The following is an 18373-nucleotide window of genomic DNA, read 5'->3' on the forward strand; positions in this document are numbered from 1 at the left end:
TGGGTCTTTTTGACATGTTTAGAAGGTTTATCTAAAGTAGAATACTTGGTATACTTTCAAAGTCAGATATAAGATGACCACATTTTATAAACATTCCTTTCAGATTAGCAAAACTAAGAAGATCAGAGTCACTAATCTGAGATGTCTGTTAGCCTTTTTCGAGTTGTTTAGCCTCTGGGGTAAACAAATGATGATTATCGTCCTCTTCATTGAGAGGCCATTCAGATTAGGAAATAGTAAAGTATACTCAATATCTACTTGTTTTTTTTACAGTCACAATATTCTTCTCTATGAGGATGGGCATGCTGTGGTGGCAGATTTTGGAGGTGAGATTTCCATGAATAATGCCCCAAATGGCATCCGTTTCTTTCTCCATTCCTCATTGGTGCTGATATTATATGATGAATCTGAAAATGGATTTCACACTGACAGCTATACTTCTCTAAGTCATTCAAATTTCAATGAATTTTAAAAGTATATCATTTATTTCGGGTTTTCCTCTTTCATATCCTCAGCTAAAAGAAAGGAAGTGAAAATTTTAAAAAGATAGAGGTTTCTTGGGATTTGAAACTTTTAGCTGTAATCTTTGACCTTGGTTTTAAAATATTTCCTTTGACATGTATTTGTTTTCTGTTTCCCTCAGAATCAAGATTTCTGCAGTCTCTGGATGAAGACAACATGACAAAACAACCTGGGGTTTGTTGCTGCTCGTGTTCCCTATAATTATGAAACAATTAAAATATGTAAACTCAGCATGAGAGGAAGGGAGATGAAAGCAACTTTAACTGGAAGAAATGGCATTCTCCCAAGGGCGGGTTAATGTTTTATGTTTCTATTTTCAGTAAGCCCCCAAAAGAACTATTTCAAGGCTCTGTTAGAGAAATAGATTAGATATATATTTGGAAAATGTTACAGAACAAATAACAGAATTTGTTTCAAATATAATTGAAAAGTACATGACAGTCATGGATAATTGGCATTCATGTTTAGATCTCGTTATTAAGTGGTAGAGTTAACATTTAATAGGTAACCATAAAATCCATAGTTTACCCGCATCTACTAACAATTCATAGTTTTCCATTTTAACATTGTAAGGCAATAGGTGATATAGTCAAGCATTAATGTTTAAGAAAAATATAAATGATAACATCTGAAACAAGCATAATTGTACCCAAAATGTCTGCAGTTAGGTTCATCATCTGCCTTCTGCCATCCCTTCCGCACAAAGAAGTGCACTTCTCTTTCTGGACTAGCTGTGTTATTTAATTACCCAAGCTTGGGCTAATTTTCTGTTCCTTCCTCTTCCTGCTTCTGCTTACACACTGCTCAATCACTTTTTCTGTTTGTTTCTATTTCTTTTCTTTATTAAAGTTCATCCCAAACTCTCATTTACCACTGCCTCAGTTTGGGTCCTCTCCATCTCTTTTCTGGACCATTGCTCTAGGCTTCTAACTACAGTCCTCTCTTCCAGTTCATTCTTTGCAACATCAGCCAAGTGTTGTGTTCTGACAATTCACTTCTTCCTATAAACCATCAACGATGCTTAAAATGTTATACCCACCTGCCAAATCTGACCCCAAGGCTCCTCTGTGACCTCCTCTCCCACTAAACGTTCTCTCAAGTCCCTTATGCCCCCGGCATACAAGCCATCTGGCTATTCCCCAAACATTTCATTCACTTTCACAGCCCTGTGACTCTGCCAGCGTCATATTCTCTGCCCGCGAAGCCCTTCACTGTACCCCACCTGGAGGAAGTCTACTCATCTTGCATGGTCCAGGAAATTTTATCCATTTTAAGTACCTTCCCTCCCATAAACTTCCTCCCCCCTCCTCCTCCTCACACACTTTTCTCTCTGTGCTTTTGTAGCACTTTGTTTGCACTGCTAGGTAGTACTCTGACTCACTCAACAAACATTTATCAAGGACCTACAGTGTGTCAGGCATCGTGCAAAGGGCCAGGAATACAAAATGCAAATCAAAGCTTAGTCCTTGATCTCAAGTAACTCATTTTCTAGGGGATAAAACATAGTAATAAGCAGATAAGATTGAAAGCAGTGTGGACATTCAGTGACAGAGATGTGACAAAGCATCATGGGAGCTCAGGTGGAATGGATAGGGATAAATAAATTCAGACAGAGTGAAAGACAGCATGAGCAAAGGCACAGGGGAGGTTGAGGAACACCAGACTTCCTGGGGGACTTCAAATAGCTTGGTATTGTTGGCATGCACTGTGTGAGGAAGACAAAATGAGAGATGAGTTAGAGAGGAAGGCAGGAACGACATCATAGACCATGTTGTATTGTAAGTAGGATTAAGCATGCTGGTTTCCCCAATTAAATTTCACTCATTCGTTCAACAAATATTTATGGAATACCTACTAGATGCCAGACATTCTAGGGAACTGGGGATATTGCAGTGAACAAAGCAAAGTTCTTGTGTTTATGGAGCTAATATTCTAATAGAAGAAGATAAACGTTAAACAAATTAACAAAATATATATCAGACGGTGATAAGTGTTATGAAGAAAAAACAAAGCAGAGTATATGAATGGAGAGTGATGGGGGGAGCCATTTAGATGAGAGAAAGAGAAAGATAACGTTTGATAAGAAACCTATGGTGGAGTTATCCGTGAGAGGAGAATAGCAGTGTAGAAGGGGGAACAGTAAGAGCAGAGGCCCTGAGGCAAGAGAGTCCTTACTGTGTTCAAGGCCAGAGTGACTGGAGTGGAGTAAGCAAGGAGGAGAATGGTAGGATATGAGAGGTGGGAAGAGTGAGTCCTTTTCTGACAGGACACACAGATCTCATCTAGTACCTTTGACATAGAGATAGCTAACTCAGTGGATCTCAACCATGGCTGCACATCGAAATCACTTTGGAAACTTTGTAAAAGCATCCTACTTGAATCCAACCCCCAGCAATTCTGATCTCGCTGGCCTGAGGTTGATCTTGGGTACATGTATCTTTTAAAAGTTCCCCTAGGTGATTCTAAAATGCAGCCAGTTGAGACTCTCTGACTAAATAACCTTTTGTCAAATGGAATTGAATTGAGTTTCACCAATAGCAAGTAATATTCTTTTATCCTAGCTGTGGAGTCTTTAAGCACAGCACTACTCTAGATTTATTTTGAAGGTTATTTTCTTTCTTACTAGTTATGTAGCCTTATGTAAGTTTGCTAATTACTCTATTACCCCCCTGTGAAAAAGTGGCCATACTGTATGCCTACTCCCCCTTAGGCAATGTTGTGACACAACACACAATATGCTATATAAATGGAGGCTATTTTGAATGTGAACGCTTGTGTGGAAGAATTTCATAGAAGCACCATAATCGAAATAAAGATATTCTTGGAAAGCTGCAATTATGCATGACTTCAAAATAATGTAGACACTTCAAAAGAATTACCAGCAGGCAGCACTACACACAGAATTTCACTAGGAGTAATAAAAGAATACCGGTTTCTTTCAGTGGAAATACAAAGAAAGCAGGTATTTGGCAAATCCATTGATACGGCTATGAAGCCATGGGGTTTTAGAGCTGGAAGGGCCTGCCTCCTCAGTCTTGCCCTTGAGGAATCTGAGGTCCAGGAAGCACAGGAGACTTTCCCAGAACTGCCCAAATAGTCTGCAGTAGAGCCAGAACTAGAATTTGCATCTCCTAACTCAAAATCTAGTGCTCTTTTTCCTAAACCACAAATAAACCAAATTTATGCATTTGTATCCCAGAATGGAAACTTATATTTAAAAATGAAAAATACATAACTGCAAGTAAAAAGGGTGTAAATGATGCCGTGAAAACATGAGGGTAGACCTTTGTACAGGGAAACTTGTAACGTTTTATGGGCTTGCTTTCTGGAATATTGCACAAACAGCATTCAGAAATAACACCGCTGGGCAAACAGAGGAGATGTGACAGACCTGATCCTGCCAGTGAGAAATCTGCTTCACACGAATACTCTGGGCACTCCCCTCAGGCCGTTTCTCTCCTCAGTCATCAGGGCACTATTTATGGGTCTAATTTAGTGACTTCCTAAACCACAACCTGAAGCTCTAAAGGAGGGAAGCTTCCTCCCACAGTGCGTGACTCACCCCCAGGGAGGCATAGAGCTCTTGGATGAACCCATGGATGGCTATTCAGAAGCTTGTAAGGCTTCCAGGGGAAAGATGCTCAGAGATACACAAAAAAATGCTGCTGCTGTGATCATCATTTTATAAGAGGCAGTGTTATTTGGTGATTAATATTGTTGCAATATTTTGGGAAGAATTATGGATTTCATGATCTTCCAATGATAAAAGAAAATGCCCTTTAAAAAACTAAACAGCAGCAGTAAACACACTGTTTTTGTATGCACGGGCCAGTTTATTGCACACACTGAGGGCAGTATCGATGTTATTTTAAGTTTATATTTTTGAGAACTTCGAGAGAACACTTAACAAATCCTCACTAAGAAGAACACTGTTCTACAGTAGAAGAACTAAGCACTTGGTAAATGACTTGTGGATGTTTCTTGACCCACAGAACCTCCGCTGGATGGCTCCTGAGGTGTTCACACAGTGTACACGCTACACCATCAAAGCTGACGTCTTCAGCTATGCTCTGTGTCTGTGGGAACTTCTCACCGGCGAAATTCCATTCGCTCATCTCAAGCCAGGTAAGCCATGCCTCAGTTAAAGTTTCTCTGAGGGAATTCCCTGGAGGTCCAGTGGTTAGCGGTTTGTGCTTTCACTGCCAAGGGCATGGGTTCAATCCCTAGTCGGGGAACTAAGATCCCACAAGACGCGGGGTGTGGCAAAAAAAAAAAAAAGAAGCTTCTCTGATTTCCAGAGTTCTGTGCATTTTCACAAATTCAAGAAACATTTTTTTCCCCAAAATGACTATTCTTGGTGGATTGGCAAAGTGAGAAGTAAGGAAACGGTCTCAAATTGTTTAAAGGTGTGGCCCAATCCAGAAAACTTAATGGCCTATAACTATGTGGTTTTAGACACAGGCACACAGAAGTGTAGGTATATTTTATTATTAAAGTTTAGGGCTTTGATGTATCTGTTGTTAATAAAACAAGCAAATGATAATGGCCATGTGGAATGTGGATACAAATAATGTGAACAAAGCAATATTTACTTTTTGAGATGAGATTTAGAAGTGCCTTTCTGATGTGCATATAAAAGTGAGCTGAAAGTAGCAACACATAAAAATAACCTATCAGGACTGCTTTCTGCTTGTCTCACATTATACAAAAGAGAATTGGTTTTTCTAATTTTCTATTACATATATAGATGCATTCTAAAAATGGGACTTTGTGAGTGAGCCTATAATTTTGTTGTTGATAATATACTTTATACTCTGTGTACATGTAGAAGGTAGAGGTAGGGAATCTAATCACAGGAAAAAATGTACAAATATTTGAGGTAAGTTTTATTTGCCTCTCTCTCTCCATTTTATTTGGGTTGCTCTTGTAGATACAACAGTACTGTCACACTGTTTACTTACTTGTATCCACTGTGAGTCTAAAAACTCCTTGACTTTGCATCCCCAGAACTTACCATGCTTGAAAAGTTGTTTTCAAATTAAATCGTAAATAAATTTTAAATGAATTATATTGTAAGCTTCTTAAGTGGCCACCCTATCACAATATATCAGATGGATCAAGTCAAAAGGGATGTTAGGGAAAGACATCTTACAAATGTGGATGCTCACAAGTTCAAAGTCTTAACCAGGATCACAATATTTATTAGTACTCATGTGCAGAGCAAAAGCCATAACTCATATTGTCTATTCAAGGCATTTTCCCCCTAATAACCATATGGTCTTTAATTACACTCGGCATAGTGTCTAACAAAGTACTTTTCACAAATTATATGCTCTTTATTTAATCATCCTAACCTTTCTCTACATGCTTTCATGGTTTTAAATGATGAGATCTGGCCCTTATTATAGGGTGGATGAGAAGACTCTATTTTGAACTGGACCAAAATTGCTATTTGTAATGTCTTGCTCTGATCTGCTGCTATCTCTCTACCTCTTAGAATCTGCTTTCTGGTAAGACTTATGAGTATATGTTAAAAATCCACTGTAATTCTAGACACATTGTAGTATTTTCACAAGAGAGAGATATGTCTCCCTTCCTCTCACCTCCTGTGTCAATCCATTCACCTCTTCCTGTGGATTTTACATCCTAAGGACATCTTGGATTTGTCTACTACTTACCGTCATCTACCACCATCCTAGCTCAAGCCACCATCTTCACCATTTAAACTATTGCAATTGTCATTTTTAAAAATCAGGTTTAACTTATATAGTATAAGTTGTAGTATCACTTATGTAGCAAAATTTACCATTTTAGACTAACATTTCAATGAGCTTTAACAAATATATACAGTTGTATAATCACAGCTACAATCATAATATAGAACATTTCCATCACTCCAAAAAGCTCCCCATGCATCTTTGGAATCAATTCACTTTTCCCACCTCCAGCCCCTAGCAACCACTGATCTGATTTATGTCCCTACAGGTTTGCCTTTTCCAGAATGTCATATAAATGGAGTCATGTTAGTACATTTATTGGTAATTTGTTCTTTTTCATTCCTGTGTAATATTCCATTGTGTTGATGTACCTCAATTTATTCATCCACTCACAAGTTGATGATCATTTGAGTTATTCTCACTTTGGGGCAATTATGAATATAATTGCCAAAACCATTCAGGTTTTTGTGTGGATGTTTTCATTATTCTTGGATAAATACATAAGAGGGGATTACTAGATCTTATGGTAAGATTTTTTCCAAGGCATTTGTACCACTATGACTTCCCACCAGCAGTGTATGAGGATTTCAGTTGATCCACATCCTTGCCAGCACTTTTTTATTGTCTATTTAAAATAAAATATTAACCATTTGAGTAGGTATATAATGGTAAATAATTGTGGTATTATTTTATATTTCTCTAATAACTAATAATGTTGATAATCTTTCTGTGTGTTTATCTGCTGCTCATTCCTCTTTCTTTGGTGAAGTATTTGTTCAAATTATCTTATATACTAATGAGTTCTTAGATTCTAGGTAAAATCTTTCATCTGCTATGTGTTTTGCAAGTATTTTTCTCTAGTCTGTGATTTGCCTTTTCATATTCTTACCAATGTCTTTCAAAGAACAAAAGTTTTTAATTTCAATGAAGTTTACCATATCAAACTTTTAAATATTTTGTGCATCCTGTCTAAATTATTCTTGCCACACCCAAGATCACAAAGTTTTTCTCCTGTGTTTTCTCACAGGAATCTTGTAGGTTTAGATTTTATATTTATAAGATCTATTAGAGTTATTTTTTTAACAGTACAAGGTAAAAGTTGAGTTTGTTATCCTTTTGTTAATTTATTTGTTTGTTTTTTAATATGGATCCCAATTTTTCAGCATGATTTGTTTAAAAAACTTTCCTTTATCCATTAAGTTATTTTGGTGCTATTGTCAAAAATTAATTGACCACATATGTGTGGACTCTATTCTGTTCCATTGATATAAGTCTACCCTTATACCAATACTACAATATATTGATAAGTTATAGTAAATCTCAAAATCATTTACTATGAATCCTCCAACTTTGCTCTTCTTTGTTAAAATTGCTTTTGCTATTATAGGGTTTTTGCTTTTCCATATAAATTTTAGAACCAGCTTATCTATTTCTACAAAAAAAAAAAAAATCCTGTTGGAATTTTGATTGAAGTGCAGTGAATTTGTAGAGCAATTTGGGAAGAATTTACAACTTATGCATATTGAATCTTCCAACTTATAAACATAGTATGTCTCTCCCTTCATTTAGGTCTGATTTCTGTCATCAACGTGTTTGTAGTTTTCATCATAGAAACCTTACACATATATTTTTTAAAATTATTTCTATGAATTTTGTGTTTCTTGATGCTATTTTAAATGTTTTTTTTTAATTTCAATGTATAATGTGTTTTGCTAGTATAGAGACATGATTAATTTTTAAATAACAACCTAGTACCCTACAAATTTGCTAAATTAACTTATCAGTTCAAGTAGCTTTCTTGTACATTCTTTGGGATCTTGCACATAGGTGATTACGTTACGTATAAATAAAGAAAATTTTATTTCTTTCTTTCAAATATGTTTGTATTTTAAACCTTTTTCTTGCTTTCTCACACAGGCAGGGACTTCTAGTACAATACTGAATAGAATTGGTGAGGTATATACCCGTATCTACATCTGAAGTTTTATCCACCACCACTCTAGTTCAAACTTCCATCTTTATCACTTTAACTACTGCAATAGCTCTTTGATCATTCTCCCTTTATTCTTCTCTTCCTCTCCAATCTCTACACATCCACTAAAATGATATTTTAAAAACATAAACCTGATTATGTGACCATTGCTTAAAATCATCTATGGCTTCCCATGTTCTTAGGATTAAATCGCAAAATTCTTAATATGTCCTGCAACACTCTACATGATTCAGTATCTCTGACCTTGCTCATACCATTTCACTTTCTATGCTCCAGCCACTCCAAACCTTTCCTTGCTTCCTTGAATGTGTTGCATTTCCTCTGGCCTCTGGGCTCTTTCACAAGCTCAGTTTCTTTGGTAAGTGCAATTAATGATGACTCCACAGAGATTACTGTGAGGATCAAATGAGATGATTTTGTGAACTTTGTAAATTGAAATCTCTCTGCAACTGTAAGATGAAAGATAAGGGCAAATTGTAATACAAGGTCGAGGCTTCCTATCATTCTGTGCTTGAGTGGAGTTCTCATTCTCCAGGGAGCCCATATAAAAACTTCAAAGTCACCATTAATTTTTCTCTTTCCTTCTTTTCTTTCTTCTTTCCTCCTTTTTGTCTTTCTTCCCTTCCTTCCTTTTTTTTCACTTGTTTTCTTTCTTTCAAATCTATCCACTTCTCTTGCTCTCCACTGCTACTTCCTTATTTCACAAGTAGACTCCTGCACAGTATCTTAAATGGTATCCTTGTCTCTAGTTTTGCTCACCATCTTTTTTTCACCAATTTCCATACTATAACTACATTTAGCTTTCTAAACACTCAAATTTGATTATCTGACTCCCCTTACTTAAAGTCTTCAATGCATTTCCTTTGTTCTTAAGATTAAAAAAAATTCATAAAACAATCTACAAAGCCCCCATAGTTATGCTTCGTCTTTCCTCCCCAGGTCTACTGCCTGCCACTTGCAGCCTGTCCTCTATGTTCAGCCACAGGGAACTATTTCATTTCCCCAACAGGACACATTTCCTCTCACTTCCGTGTCTTTGCACAACTTAGCTGTTTGTCAGACACTCTCCTCCCCACTTTTCATCATACTAACTCCACTTTACTTTTAGGCCTTAGCTTAAACATTACTTCTTCCAAAAATATCTTCCTTAATTCTTCAATATTCAGTTAAGTGCAGTGTCCTTGCAATTTTCTCTACTTTGTTACCCTTTGCTAATAATAAAATGAATAATTCGAAAAGATAAAGATTCCCTCTCTCATGGGCCCTCAGGAATATTTACTCTTTTTGGAGGGAGAATATTATATAATAAAACAGTTAAATATCTTGCCTAAGAATAACTTGAATCCAATATCTCAGATATTGGAATTTATAATACTTTATTGGCAAAAGAGTTTGTTCATGATAGACACTGAATTTTTTAAAGTTGGACAGTTACCATGCATCAAGAACTGAGGCTGTTAATATCATCACAGTGGTTAGGCAGTCTAGCAAATGTTCAGCAATAAATTATGTGAAGGATCAGATTCAATATAAGCTACATATTAGCCATTTACAATGAGCAACAAACCCATGACTACAGTGTGGGACAGGATTATCAATTATGGGAATAGCAACATTACACATGGCTTATCCTCCTGGATTTAACAGAATCCTATCTCCTGGGTGAAATATATAAATACAATGCAAATATTAGCATTGACTCCTATGCAAGTGATGAGTATGCCTTCAGAAGAACTCGAAGTTAGGGTCTCTTTTACATAGTATATGTTCAAATTAACCTGATAATCTCAGGTTTCGAAAAAACTGAAAAAGCCATTACATTCACCATCCCAAGGGTCACAAGATCAAATGCCTACAGGATCAGGGGAAGCAAGAAAATACTTGATGCAGGATAATGTGATGAACAGGAAATCACATGCTCTGACTCAAGGGGACAGCGGCTACCCAGCTCCAGCCAAACAGTGCCATGAAGGAAGTATAGGATTCTTGCTCACTGTTGCCATGTCAACTAATTTCTGTGTGTTTGTTCAGAAATCGAAAGATTTTAAAACGTTGGCAATTAACTCAATTTTTAAGAAAATATTTTTCAGGCTAAAGAGACTTGGCATAAGTGTAAGAGCATGAGTCTTGCAAGCTTATTCAAACTGCTTAACCAAGCTATACTTCAGTACCTCAGTGTCTTTATTTTTTAAACAGGGATACTAGTAGGACCTGCCTCAAAGGTTTGGAATGACGTCTGGCAACAGTAAGCACTCAATAAATATTAGCTATTACTATTATATTAAGCCATCCACAGTTCTGGCCAGGAACTGTGCGAGAGTAAGAGGAAAACAAAGAGGAAAAGGGCATTCCCTTGTAGTGCAGAGACGGCATGAGAAAAGTACAGTCAGTGGAGTAAATCCCAGCTAGAGGGAAACACGGAGCGCAAGAGCTGCTCCTTCGAGGGCTCTCCTGCCCAGACTGGTGGTGGGAAAGGAAATCAGGGAAGGATTCTTAGAGCAGATGATACCTGAACTGCATCTTTAAAAGATGAGTACTATTTAACTGGTAAATAGTGGGGAGAGGGTGAAGGTGTCCTGGCAGAAAGCAGCCTGAACAAGGTGCAGAGGCATGAGAGATTCACAGATCTTTCAGTAGGGATGAATCAGAGAATACAAGGGAATCAGAAGCAAGGTACATGCTGTAGATGTAAAGCTAGAGCTACATGATGAAGGGCCTTCTGTGTCAACAATGGAAGTCACTGCAGAATTTTAAGCAGGGCAATAGTACAACTCCATTATCTTAGAACGCTCCCTCTTGCTACAAAGCAAAGGCTGGATTGGAGAAGTTTGAAACAGAGGCAAGGAAACCAGGTAATCTAGAAGAGAATGTATAAAATCTTAACTGAGGAAGTGAAGAGAAAGGAGAGGCTGGTTTTGAGAGATTTTAACAGGACTTGCGGACATATTGAGGTGGAAGCACGAGGGAGAGGGAGGAGTCCAGGATGACTTCCAGGCTTCTGGCTTAGCCAGCAGGAGAATGATGGATACAGGAGGAGAGGAGGAGAAGGAACCAAGCTACGAAGTCAAGCAGAGAGAGAAGAACCAGGCAAGATGAAAAAGGGGTTGGTATGACCTGGCAAACAAGACCTGTCCTGGATACATTTTAAAAAGAGAAACCAACACCTGCTTCCCATATTTTATTTCTCTCCTGGGCCTGTCTCCTTTGGTACATCATGAAAAACTAAAGAAGAAATCTGGGATGAATTAATCCATCAGTCTATATTTTATCCAATCCCATTCCCTTATTACCAGGTACCCAATTGTGTGGATCACTTTCAGATTATAGTTTGGAGCCAAAGAAGAGAGCCTATTATTTTCCTTTTGTTTTCATGTGTGGTGCCATCTGGTTCACAAGGAGACTCAACTCGGTGTCCTGGGTTTCCTTAATGCCAGACTCTAAGTCTGGGACATGGCAGCAAATTAAGAACATCTGCCGATTGAGTCTAGCCAGATTCTGGTGAAACTTCATATTGAGGCTTTACCTCAGAGTTGCAAACTGCAGTCCAGTAGCCAAATATGGCTTGCAGACTTTTTGTGTGTCACATGTGGTTTTAAAAAATATGAATTAATGTAATTTAGAGACCCAGTTATGTCACAGGTCTCATATATTTATAGCCATTTGCATTTGCTACACCTGCTTAATATTAGATGATTATGTTCTGCTCATATATGATTAGGATCCTAAAGCATCTTAAATATAGTACCCTCAAAGGGCATAAGCACATTGATGATGTGGACCGTGTTTTGACAGGTGATAGGAAAATAGGAGTGAACTGAAGTTCTGAAATCCTGTTTGCTATGCTAACATCTTTATCAGTTTATCACTGAGAAGAGTAATGCCAGCCAGTCACTACACAGATCACCGGAAAGATCAAATCGGTCCAACGGATGGTGATATTTCTATGAAAATAGCTGATATTAACATGCCAATACTTCATTACACTGACAAAGATTGCAATGAGAACAGACAATGGTGCAAATTAATCTATTCTTCTGACAGTCTGTAATGAGAATGGGATGTGGTTTAAAAAATTAAGCCATTCTTAGTACAATCTCAAGATTGCAATCTCATGGTCTCTCTCAGATGCTGTATGCTCTGGTGATACATCATTGAAAAGTGTCAGTTTAACAAAGAATGTGTCTTAGCTCTTGCTGGGATGGTAGAATGCATTTGCTTTGTCTCACCACAGCCCTGCCCATTAAAAACTATGAAGTAGAATCAATTGTATTTTTTAGAACACACATACACACAAACTAGAAAAAAAATTCTGGCAATTTTATCTTAGTCAAAACTTACAAACAAAATATTGTACTTCATTGCTCTCTTTTTTACTTTTATAAAACCTAAGAGAGGAAGCGGTAAGTTACTTTAGGAATTCAGAATCTAGTACCAATTTATCCATAAGCAATATAAAGCTAGTTAAGTTCATCATGGAGAGCTGCATAGTCCTCCTCTCCAGAATGGCCATGTTGCGTTATAAACTGGGACTGATGACACGTGAGGTGGGTTTTAGCCTTGTGATTTGCAGTAACTCAATGCAGTGTTTCACTTGGTATTCATACTCAAAGAAACCTCAAAAAGAACTAAGATTTCTCATCTAAACAGATAAGAAAATATACAATAATATTTTTGATATCTAGTTCTCTAGATAGTTCAGACTAAAAGGAATCAGTAAGAGCCTTAGATCTGTAGATAATAATTAAAGCAACCATAACAGCTAACACTTGTTGAGAGCCAACAATGCAACAGATGCTCTATGAAGACTCTCTTTTAATTCTACCGATAAGCCATGGATCAGGTTCTATAAGGATAAGATGTATGCTCAACATCATATGCTGGTAAGAGGTGTAGTCAAGACTTAAATTCATGGCTTCTTGTCCCCAAAGCCCACACTTGTCACCATTACAGTGTGCCCTCACTGCTTCATCTTACATTTAGAGAAATTAATACTCACAGAGGCAAACTGGCTTAATTAGGATCTCCCAGAGAGTTAAAAGCAAAGACAGACTGAAAATTAGGCCTCCAGATATGCTAGTTAAGGGCATTTCTTAATATTTATACTGCTTCAGTTTATTGAAGCCCTCTCCCAAAATGTTTTGAACAAAAGATAATATTATGGACTAAATATGCCACCAGATCTCAATAATTTATCTAAGTATGTTTTAATGTCACATTAAACTAAACATTATATTCATTCTACAGTGTTTCTTGACAGCTATGAATTATGTTCTGTCCTAAAATCATAATAATGGGCAATATATTAATTGGCATTAATCCATCATCTTCATTCATTTGTTTGATAAATGTTTGATACTGTGTCCTGTATACCATGGTCTATATTATTTCCAATGAAATCGTATTTTGAACTATCTCATTTATTGATTCATTCATTGCATATCTATTGAATGCCTACTAATTGCCAGTCATTGTGCTAAGCACAGGAGACACAATGCTGAAAAGACACAGTCCCTGACCTCAAGGAGCTTGTGATCTATTTGCAGAGACAAGCAAGTAAATAGGCAATTAAGTTTAATATAATACATACTATTGTAGTACAGAGTGCTATGGGAGTCCATAGGAAGGGCATCCAGAGAGAATTCATCTAAGCTAAGACCACAATGACAGTAGATGTAATGCAGAGAAAGAGGGTAGGGAAAAAGGAATTACAGGGGAAAAAGAATCATATTTCGCAACTTATGACTGAACCATTAAATCAGTGAAATATACAGTAATTCATTTCTTTATTATTATTCATCCATTTACCAATTTCTTTGGAAAAGCATAACTTTATTTTTTCTGCCTATTATCACTCACATAGAATGTTCAATACATTTTGAATAAATGAATGAAGGTTAACAGATGTTGTATTGAATGCTTGTTCTGTTACTGGCCTCTTTTGAGAGGCAACACTCGCAATCTCCTTTCATTTCTTTTCTTGATAACAAAGAACTTGAATCCACAAATCAACACCATGGTTATGCAGACCCTTGAGGTTGACTCACAAATTTGTGTTTAATTTGTCTCATTCAGGATAATGGGAGCTATGCTCTAGAATTGTGCTGTCCAATATGGAAGCCACTAGACACACATGATTATTTAAATTTAAATTTATATTAATAGCAATTAAGTAAGATTAAAAATTCAGTTTCTCAATCACACTAGCCACATTTTAAGTGCTTAATAGCCATATGCAACAATATTGAACAAGAGAGAAGGACACTTTCATCATTGCAGCAAGTTCTGTTAGACAGTCCTACTCTAGAATCTAGATTATAAATTTGCCAAACTATTGATAACTATCTTAGGGTAGTACTGAAGAAATAATAGGCACTCAATATTAAGTTATTGATATTTTCAAATGTATCCTTATTTTCTCTTAATAGCAAAGTTTCAGTCATGAAAGTGGAAACCAACATTTACATAAATCATTTCACATATTTTATGTAGCAATCAAGGTAAAAATTTGATTAATGGTTGACAGTCTCTTTCCTGAATCTGGAATACCAGAAAAGTTCCCAGCTGCTAGTGTAGCATGGCCACTTAGGCAAGACTGACAAAGCAATCTCAAAGGTGACAAATTTCAATTCCATGACCCTTCACGTTGCATTGCCCACTTTCTGGCAGAGGTGCTAATGAGTAGTATCACTGCCAAGAGTGTGTAAAGCAAAAGGGAGAAGGAGATGCCGAGACCTTGCAGAATCTACTTTGAATAATGAAGAATTAAATATTGTTCGTCTTAAACTGATTTTTCAGACACAGTGCCAAGAAGCAAACAAATAACTTTATATACTTGATATCACAGTCTAAGAGTTTCAGAGGAGACGTTTGTCACCTGCAAAACGCCTATTAGGCTATGTATAATTAGTTTAAATGTGTTCACTACACCGGTTTATGTGCTTATAGCTGTACCAGCTCAACAATATCCAACTGATCATAAGGTGAAAAAGTAGAGTTAGAAGATCAATGATCATTAAGCATCAGTTTATTTGTTTGCTTATTTATGTACCTCATTCCAAAAAGAATTAAAAATAGTCAAGAGTAACTGCTGGAAGGAACCTAAAAAGCCTAGTTTTTTGTGACACAAAAAACATATTTTGTGAGTCATGTTAAGTTTGCTAAATATGTTTTGAGCAGTCTTTTGTTTCTTTGTTTTCTTAGTGTCAGCAACTGTACTTGATAGTGGCCAGAAATGGTTAGAAAATGTGATAATGCAAATATGTTACAAAGGGCATTGAAGACAAAAGCAGGAATGAAATTCCTGACTCTGCCCTCAGCCTGGAACCATTGTACAATTAGATGACTGTTGCAAGGAAATATTGAAATTCCAGGTGGGCAAAGGGCATGAACTTAATATTTTAAATACAAATAACTAATAAATATCTGGGAAAATATTAAGCCTCACTACTTATCAAAGAACAAAATATAAACAGCAACAAATGAGCTGATATATTTACCTCTCGTATTAGCAAAATCTTTTATAAAATGAGAAAACCTAATTCTGATTCAGGTATAATGACAACCCTCTCATACACTTGTTATTGAGAGTATAAATTATTACAACTGTTTAGGAAAAGTGTTCATCAGTATGTATCAAAAGTCTTTAAGTGGTTGTGCCCTTTGACATATTAACTCACTCCTCAAAATACCATAAATGATCTGTGAAATTGGGAAAGTCATATTAAAAAACATATTCTTTGAAGTGTTTACACCCAAATTTGAACAACCTGAAATTGAGAAATAAGTAAATCACACTAAATGCAGAGTCATTAAAAATATGTTAACATAGAATTTTAATAACATGAGAAAATGCTTATATTTAATTTAGGGGAAAAAGTATTACATAATTGTATATTGGACATGAGCTCAATGATATGAAGAATATATAAGAAATGCTCAAAATATTTTAACAATTGCTTCCTCTGAATAATAGGATTTTATTCTTTCTAATTCTCCTAATTTTCTAAATTTATAGGAAAAACAAGTATTAATTTTACATTTGGCAAAATTATATAGTAATTCTGAATGATCCATAAAGCAAAATGTTAAGTTGCATTGCATATAATTTCACTACATCTGCTGGATGCAGATCTATAAACAGAATTTAGCTGGAGTAAACTTTGGTGGAAGAGAGATAGTAGTTGTGGGTCACATCTCAAAAGTCATTAAGATATAGACAGTTGATTGTGACATCACAATCGAGAACACAGGCAGCAGTATCCTGGAACTTTAGCATCCCACGGGTGCAGAGCAATATTTCAGAGGAATAAAAGAGCTTCATGTGTTGTTTACAAAGTACTTTCAATGTGAAATGGCTGAAGAGAGCATGAAATCTGAAAATAGTTGTGCCAACTACTGGTTATATTAAAATTTTTATAAATTAAAAACTACTTACATACACCACACACACACACCACACACACACACACACACAGCACACACATAACAATAGCACTTACCTTGCATGCATGGTTTAAAAGGATCAAAAGAACTTATGTATGTATCTACCATGATACTTGATACAAAATGTGTTCAATAAAAGTAGCTATAAGCTTGGTTTCCCAGGGAGTACAGAAATCACTGGTTGCAAAACAGAAAAATAGTCAGCAATCAGGAATCCACAAAGAAGTCCTGAGAATCACAACACAGTGATACGGAGTTTGAGATGAGCAACATTCAGACATCCAAGCAGGTAGGCAACACTAGAGAGTTCAATCAATGAGCGCTATTAGCTAAAATGATGGATTTGGAGTATCTAACAAGAGTTTAGCAAACAGTAACTACTTTATAAATATTAAAAATTAAAATCCCAACAATCTTGTAACCAGTAACCAGAGTTAAACTTAAAAAATAATCTATTTTGCCCAAGTGATACAGGTGCTCTCAGGCATACAAAGTTCTGGGGCATCTTGTCTTGCTATGTGTAGTATAAGCTCTTTAGCCTGGGATTTATGCATTGTATAGGCTGGTCCAATCTTCCTTTCAGTCTTTACTTCCTAAAGCACCATGTACATACCCTGTGCTGCTTGCTATTTGTCTGTTCCTTTGTCTGTTCCTTTGTTCCTATATAAATCCCCTCTGCTCACCACTTGTTGAATGAACAACCAAAGAAATGAACAATTATAAAGAGAAACTTATGTATCCACTATTTTGCTTAAGCATATATAAAAAAAAAAACAGCATAGAGGCCTCTTTGAATCTCTGCTGATGTTGCACAGATTGATTTTTAATGATTTTTTTGTTGTCTGTTCATATGTTTCTTGAAATAAATATGTGATTTTCAAGACTGACGTGACCATTTGGTTTGCAGCGGCTGCCGCAGCAGACATGGCTTACCACCATATCAGACCTCCCATCGGCTATTCCATTCCCAAGCCCATATCATCTCTGCTGATGCGAGGGTGGAATGCATGTCCCGAAGTGAGTAATTTTTACTTCCTCTTAGAAAATGTGTTATGGTCAACATCTGTCACAAATAGTGTAGCTCCAAAGTCTACTCTCAGTGTGTATTTTAAGACTGTCAAGGCAGGAAGACTGATTTGCTTTCTGCTCTTTAGTCTCTAATTGCCTCAAGAAGTCTGAGTATCTCATATTTCTTTGCTGTTGCTCTCTGATTCTGAAATGTTTCTCACAACTGATTAGTAAGAGACCCTGGTATGACAGATGACTCAGTCTCGTCTCAGCTGCAATTTTATTAACTATGCCTGAACCACACTTAGTCACTTTTTTCAAGAAAGAAGTTTGGCACAAGATGGATTTGTGTGGGCTTTTCACCATGAGGCAGGCCTGCAGGCAAAGAACCCATGACCAGTGGTCTTCTTTGAGCCCTGGCTCAAGCAGGAGGCTAGCCCTGGTCCTAGTCCTTCTCTAACTCTCTGAGTGACTGTATGACAAAGTAGCTAAGAGCATAGATTTAGTGTTTAAATGGAGGAATCAATATTAGGGAAGGAATAAGTAAAGTAGGATATGTAAACAGTGAAAAAAAATTAATATGATCATAGATCTGAGAGAGTAGAGGGGAACAGTCATATAATCCCAGAATGAAATCCCAGATCATCTGTCTGCAGGAAAGGATTCTTCCGAAACGTACCAGATAGATTGG

At 36.6% G+C, this 18373-nt stretch overlaps 1 protein-coding gene across 4 annotated transcripts in view; it reads left to right on the forward strand.

Annotated features, from left to right (window-relative positions):
• The window catches only part of LOC118900046 (serine/threonine-protein kinase TNNI3K), a 288316-nt gene that overhangs the window by 186580 nt on the left and 83363 nt on the right, over positions 1–18373 (forward strand). For all 4 annotated transcript variants that reach the window (XM_036862208.1, XM_036862214.1, XM_036862222.1 and 1 more), the window contains 4 exons: positions 274–326; positions 644–696; positions 4515–4647; positions 17582–17691. In XM_036862208.1, coding sequence (XP_036718103.1) covers positions 274–326; positions 644–696; positions 4515–4647; positions 17582–17691 — 349 coding nt within the window. The remainder of the gene's footprint in view (positions 1–273; positions 327–643; positions 697–4514; positions 4648–17581; positions 17692–18373) is intronic.

The sequence above is a fragment of the Balaenoptera musculus genome, chromosome 1, assembly GCF_009873245.2.
Source record: "Balaenoptera musculus isolate JJ_BM4_2016_0621 chromosome 1, mBalMus1.pri.v3, whole genome shotgun sequence".
Taxonomy (NCBI): domain Eukaryota; kingdom Metazoa; phylum Chordata; class Mammalia; order Artiodactyla; family Balaenopteridae; genus Balaenoptera; species Balaenoptera musculus.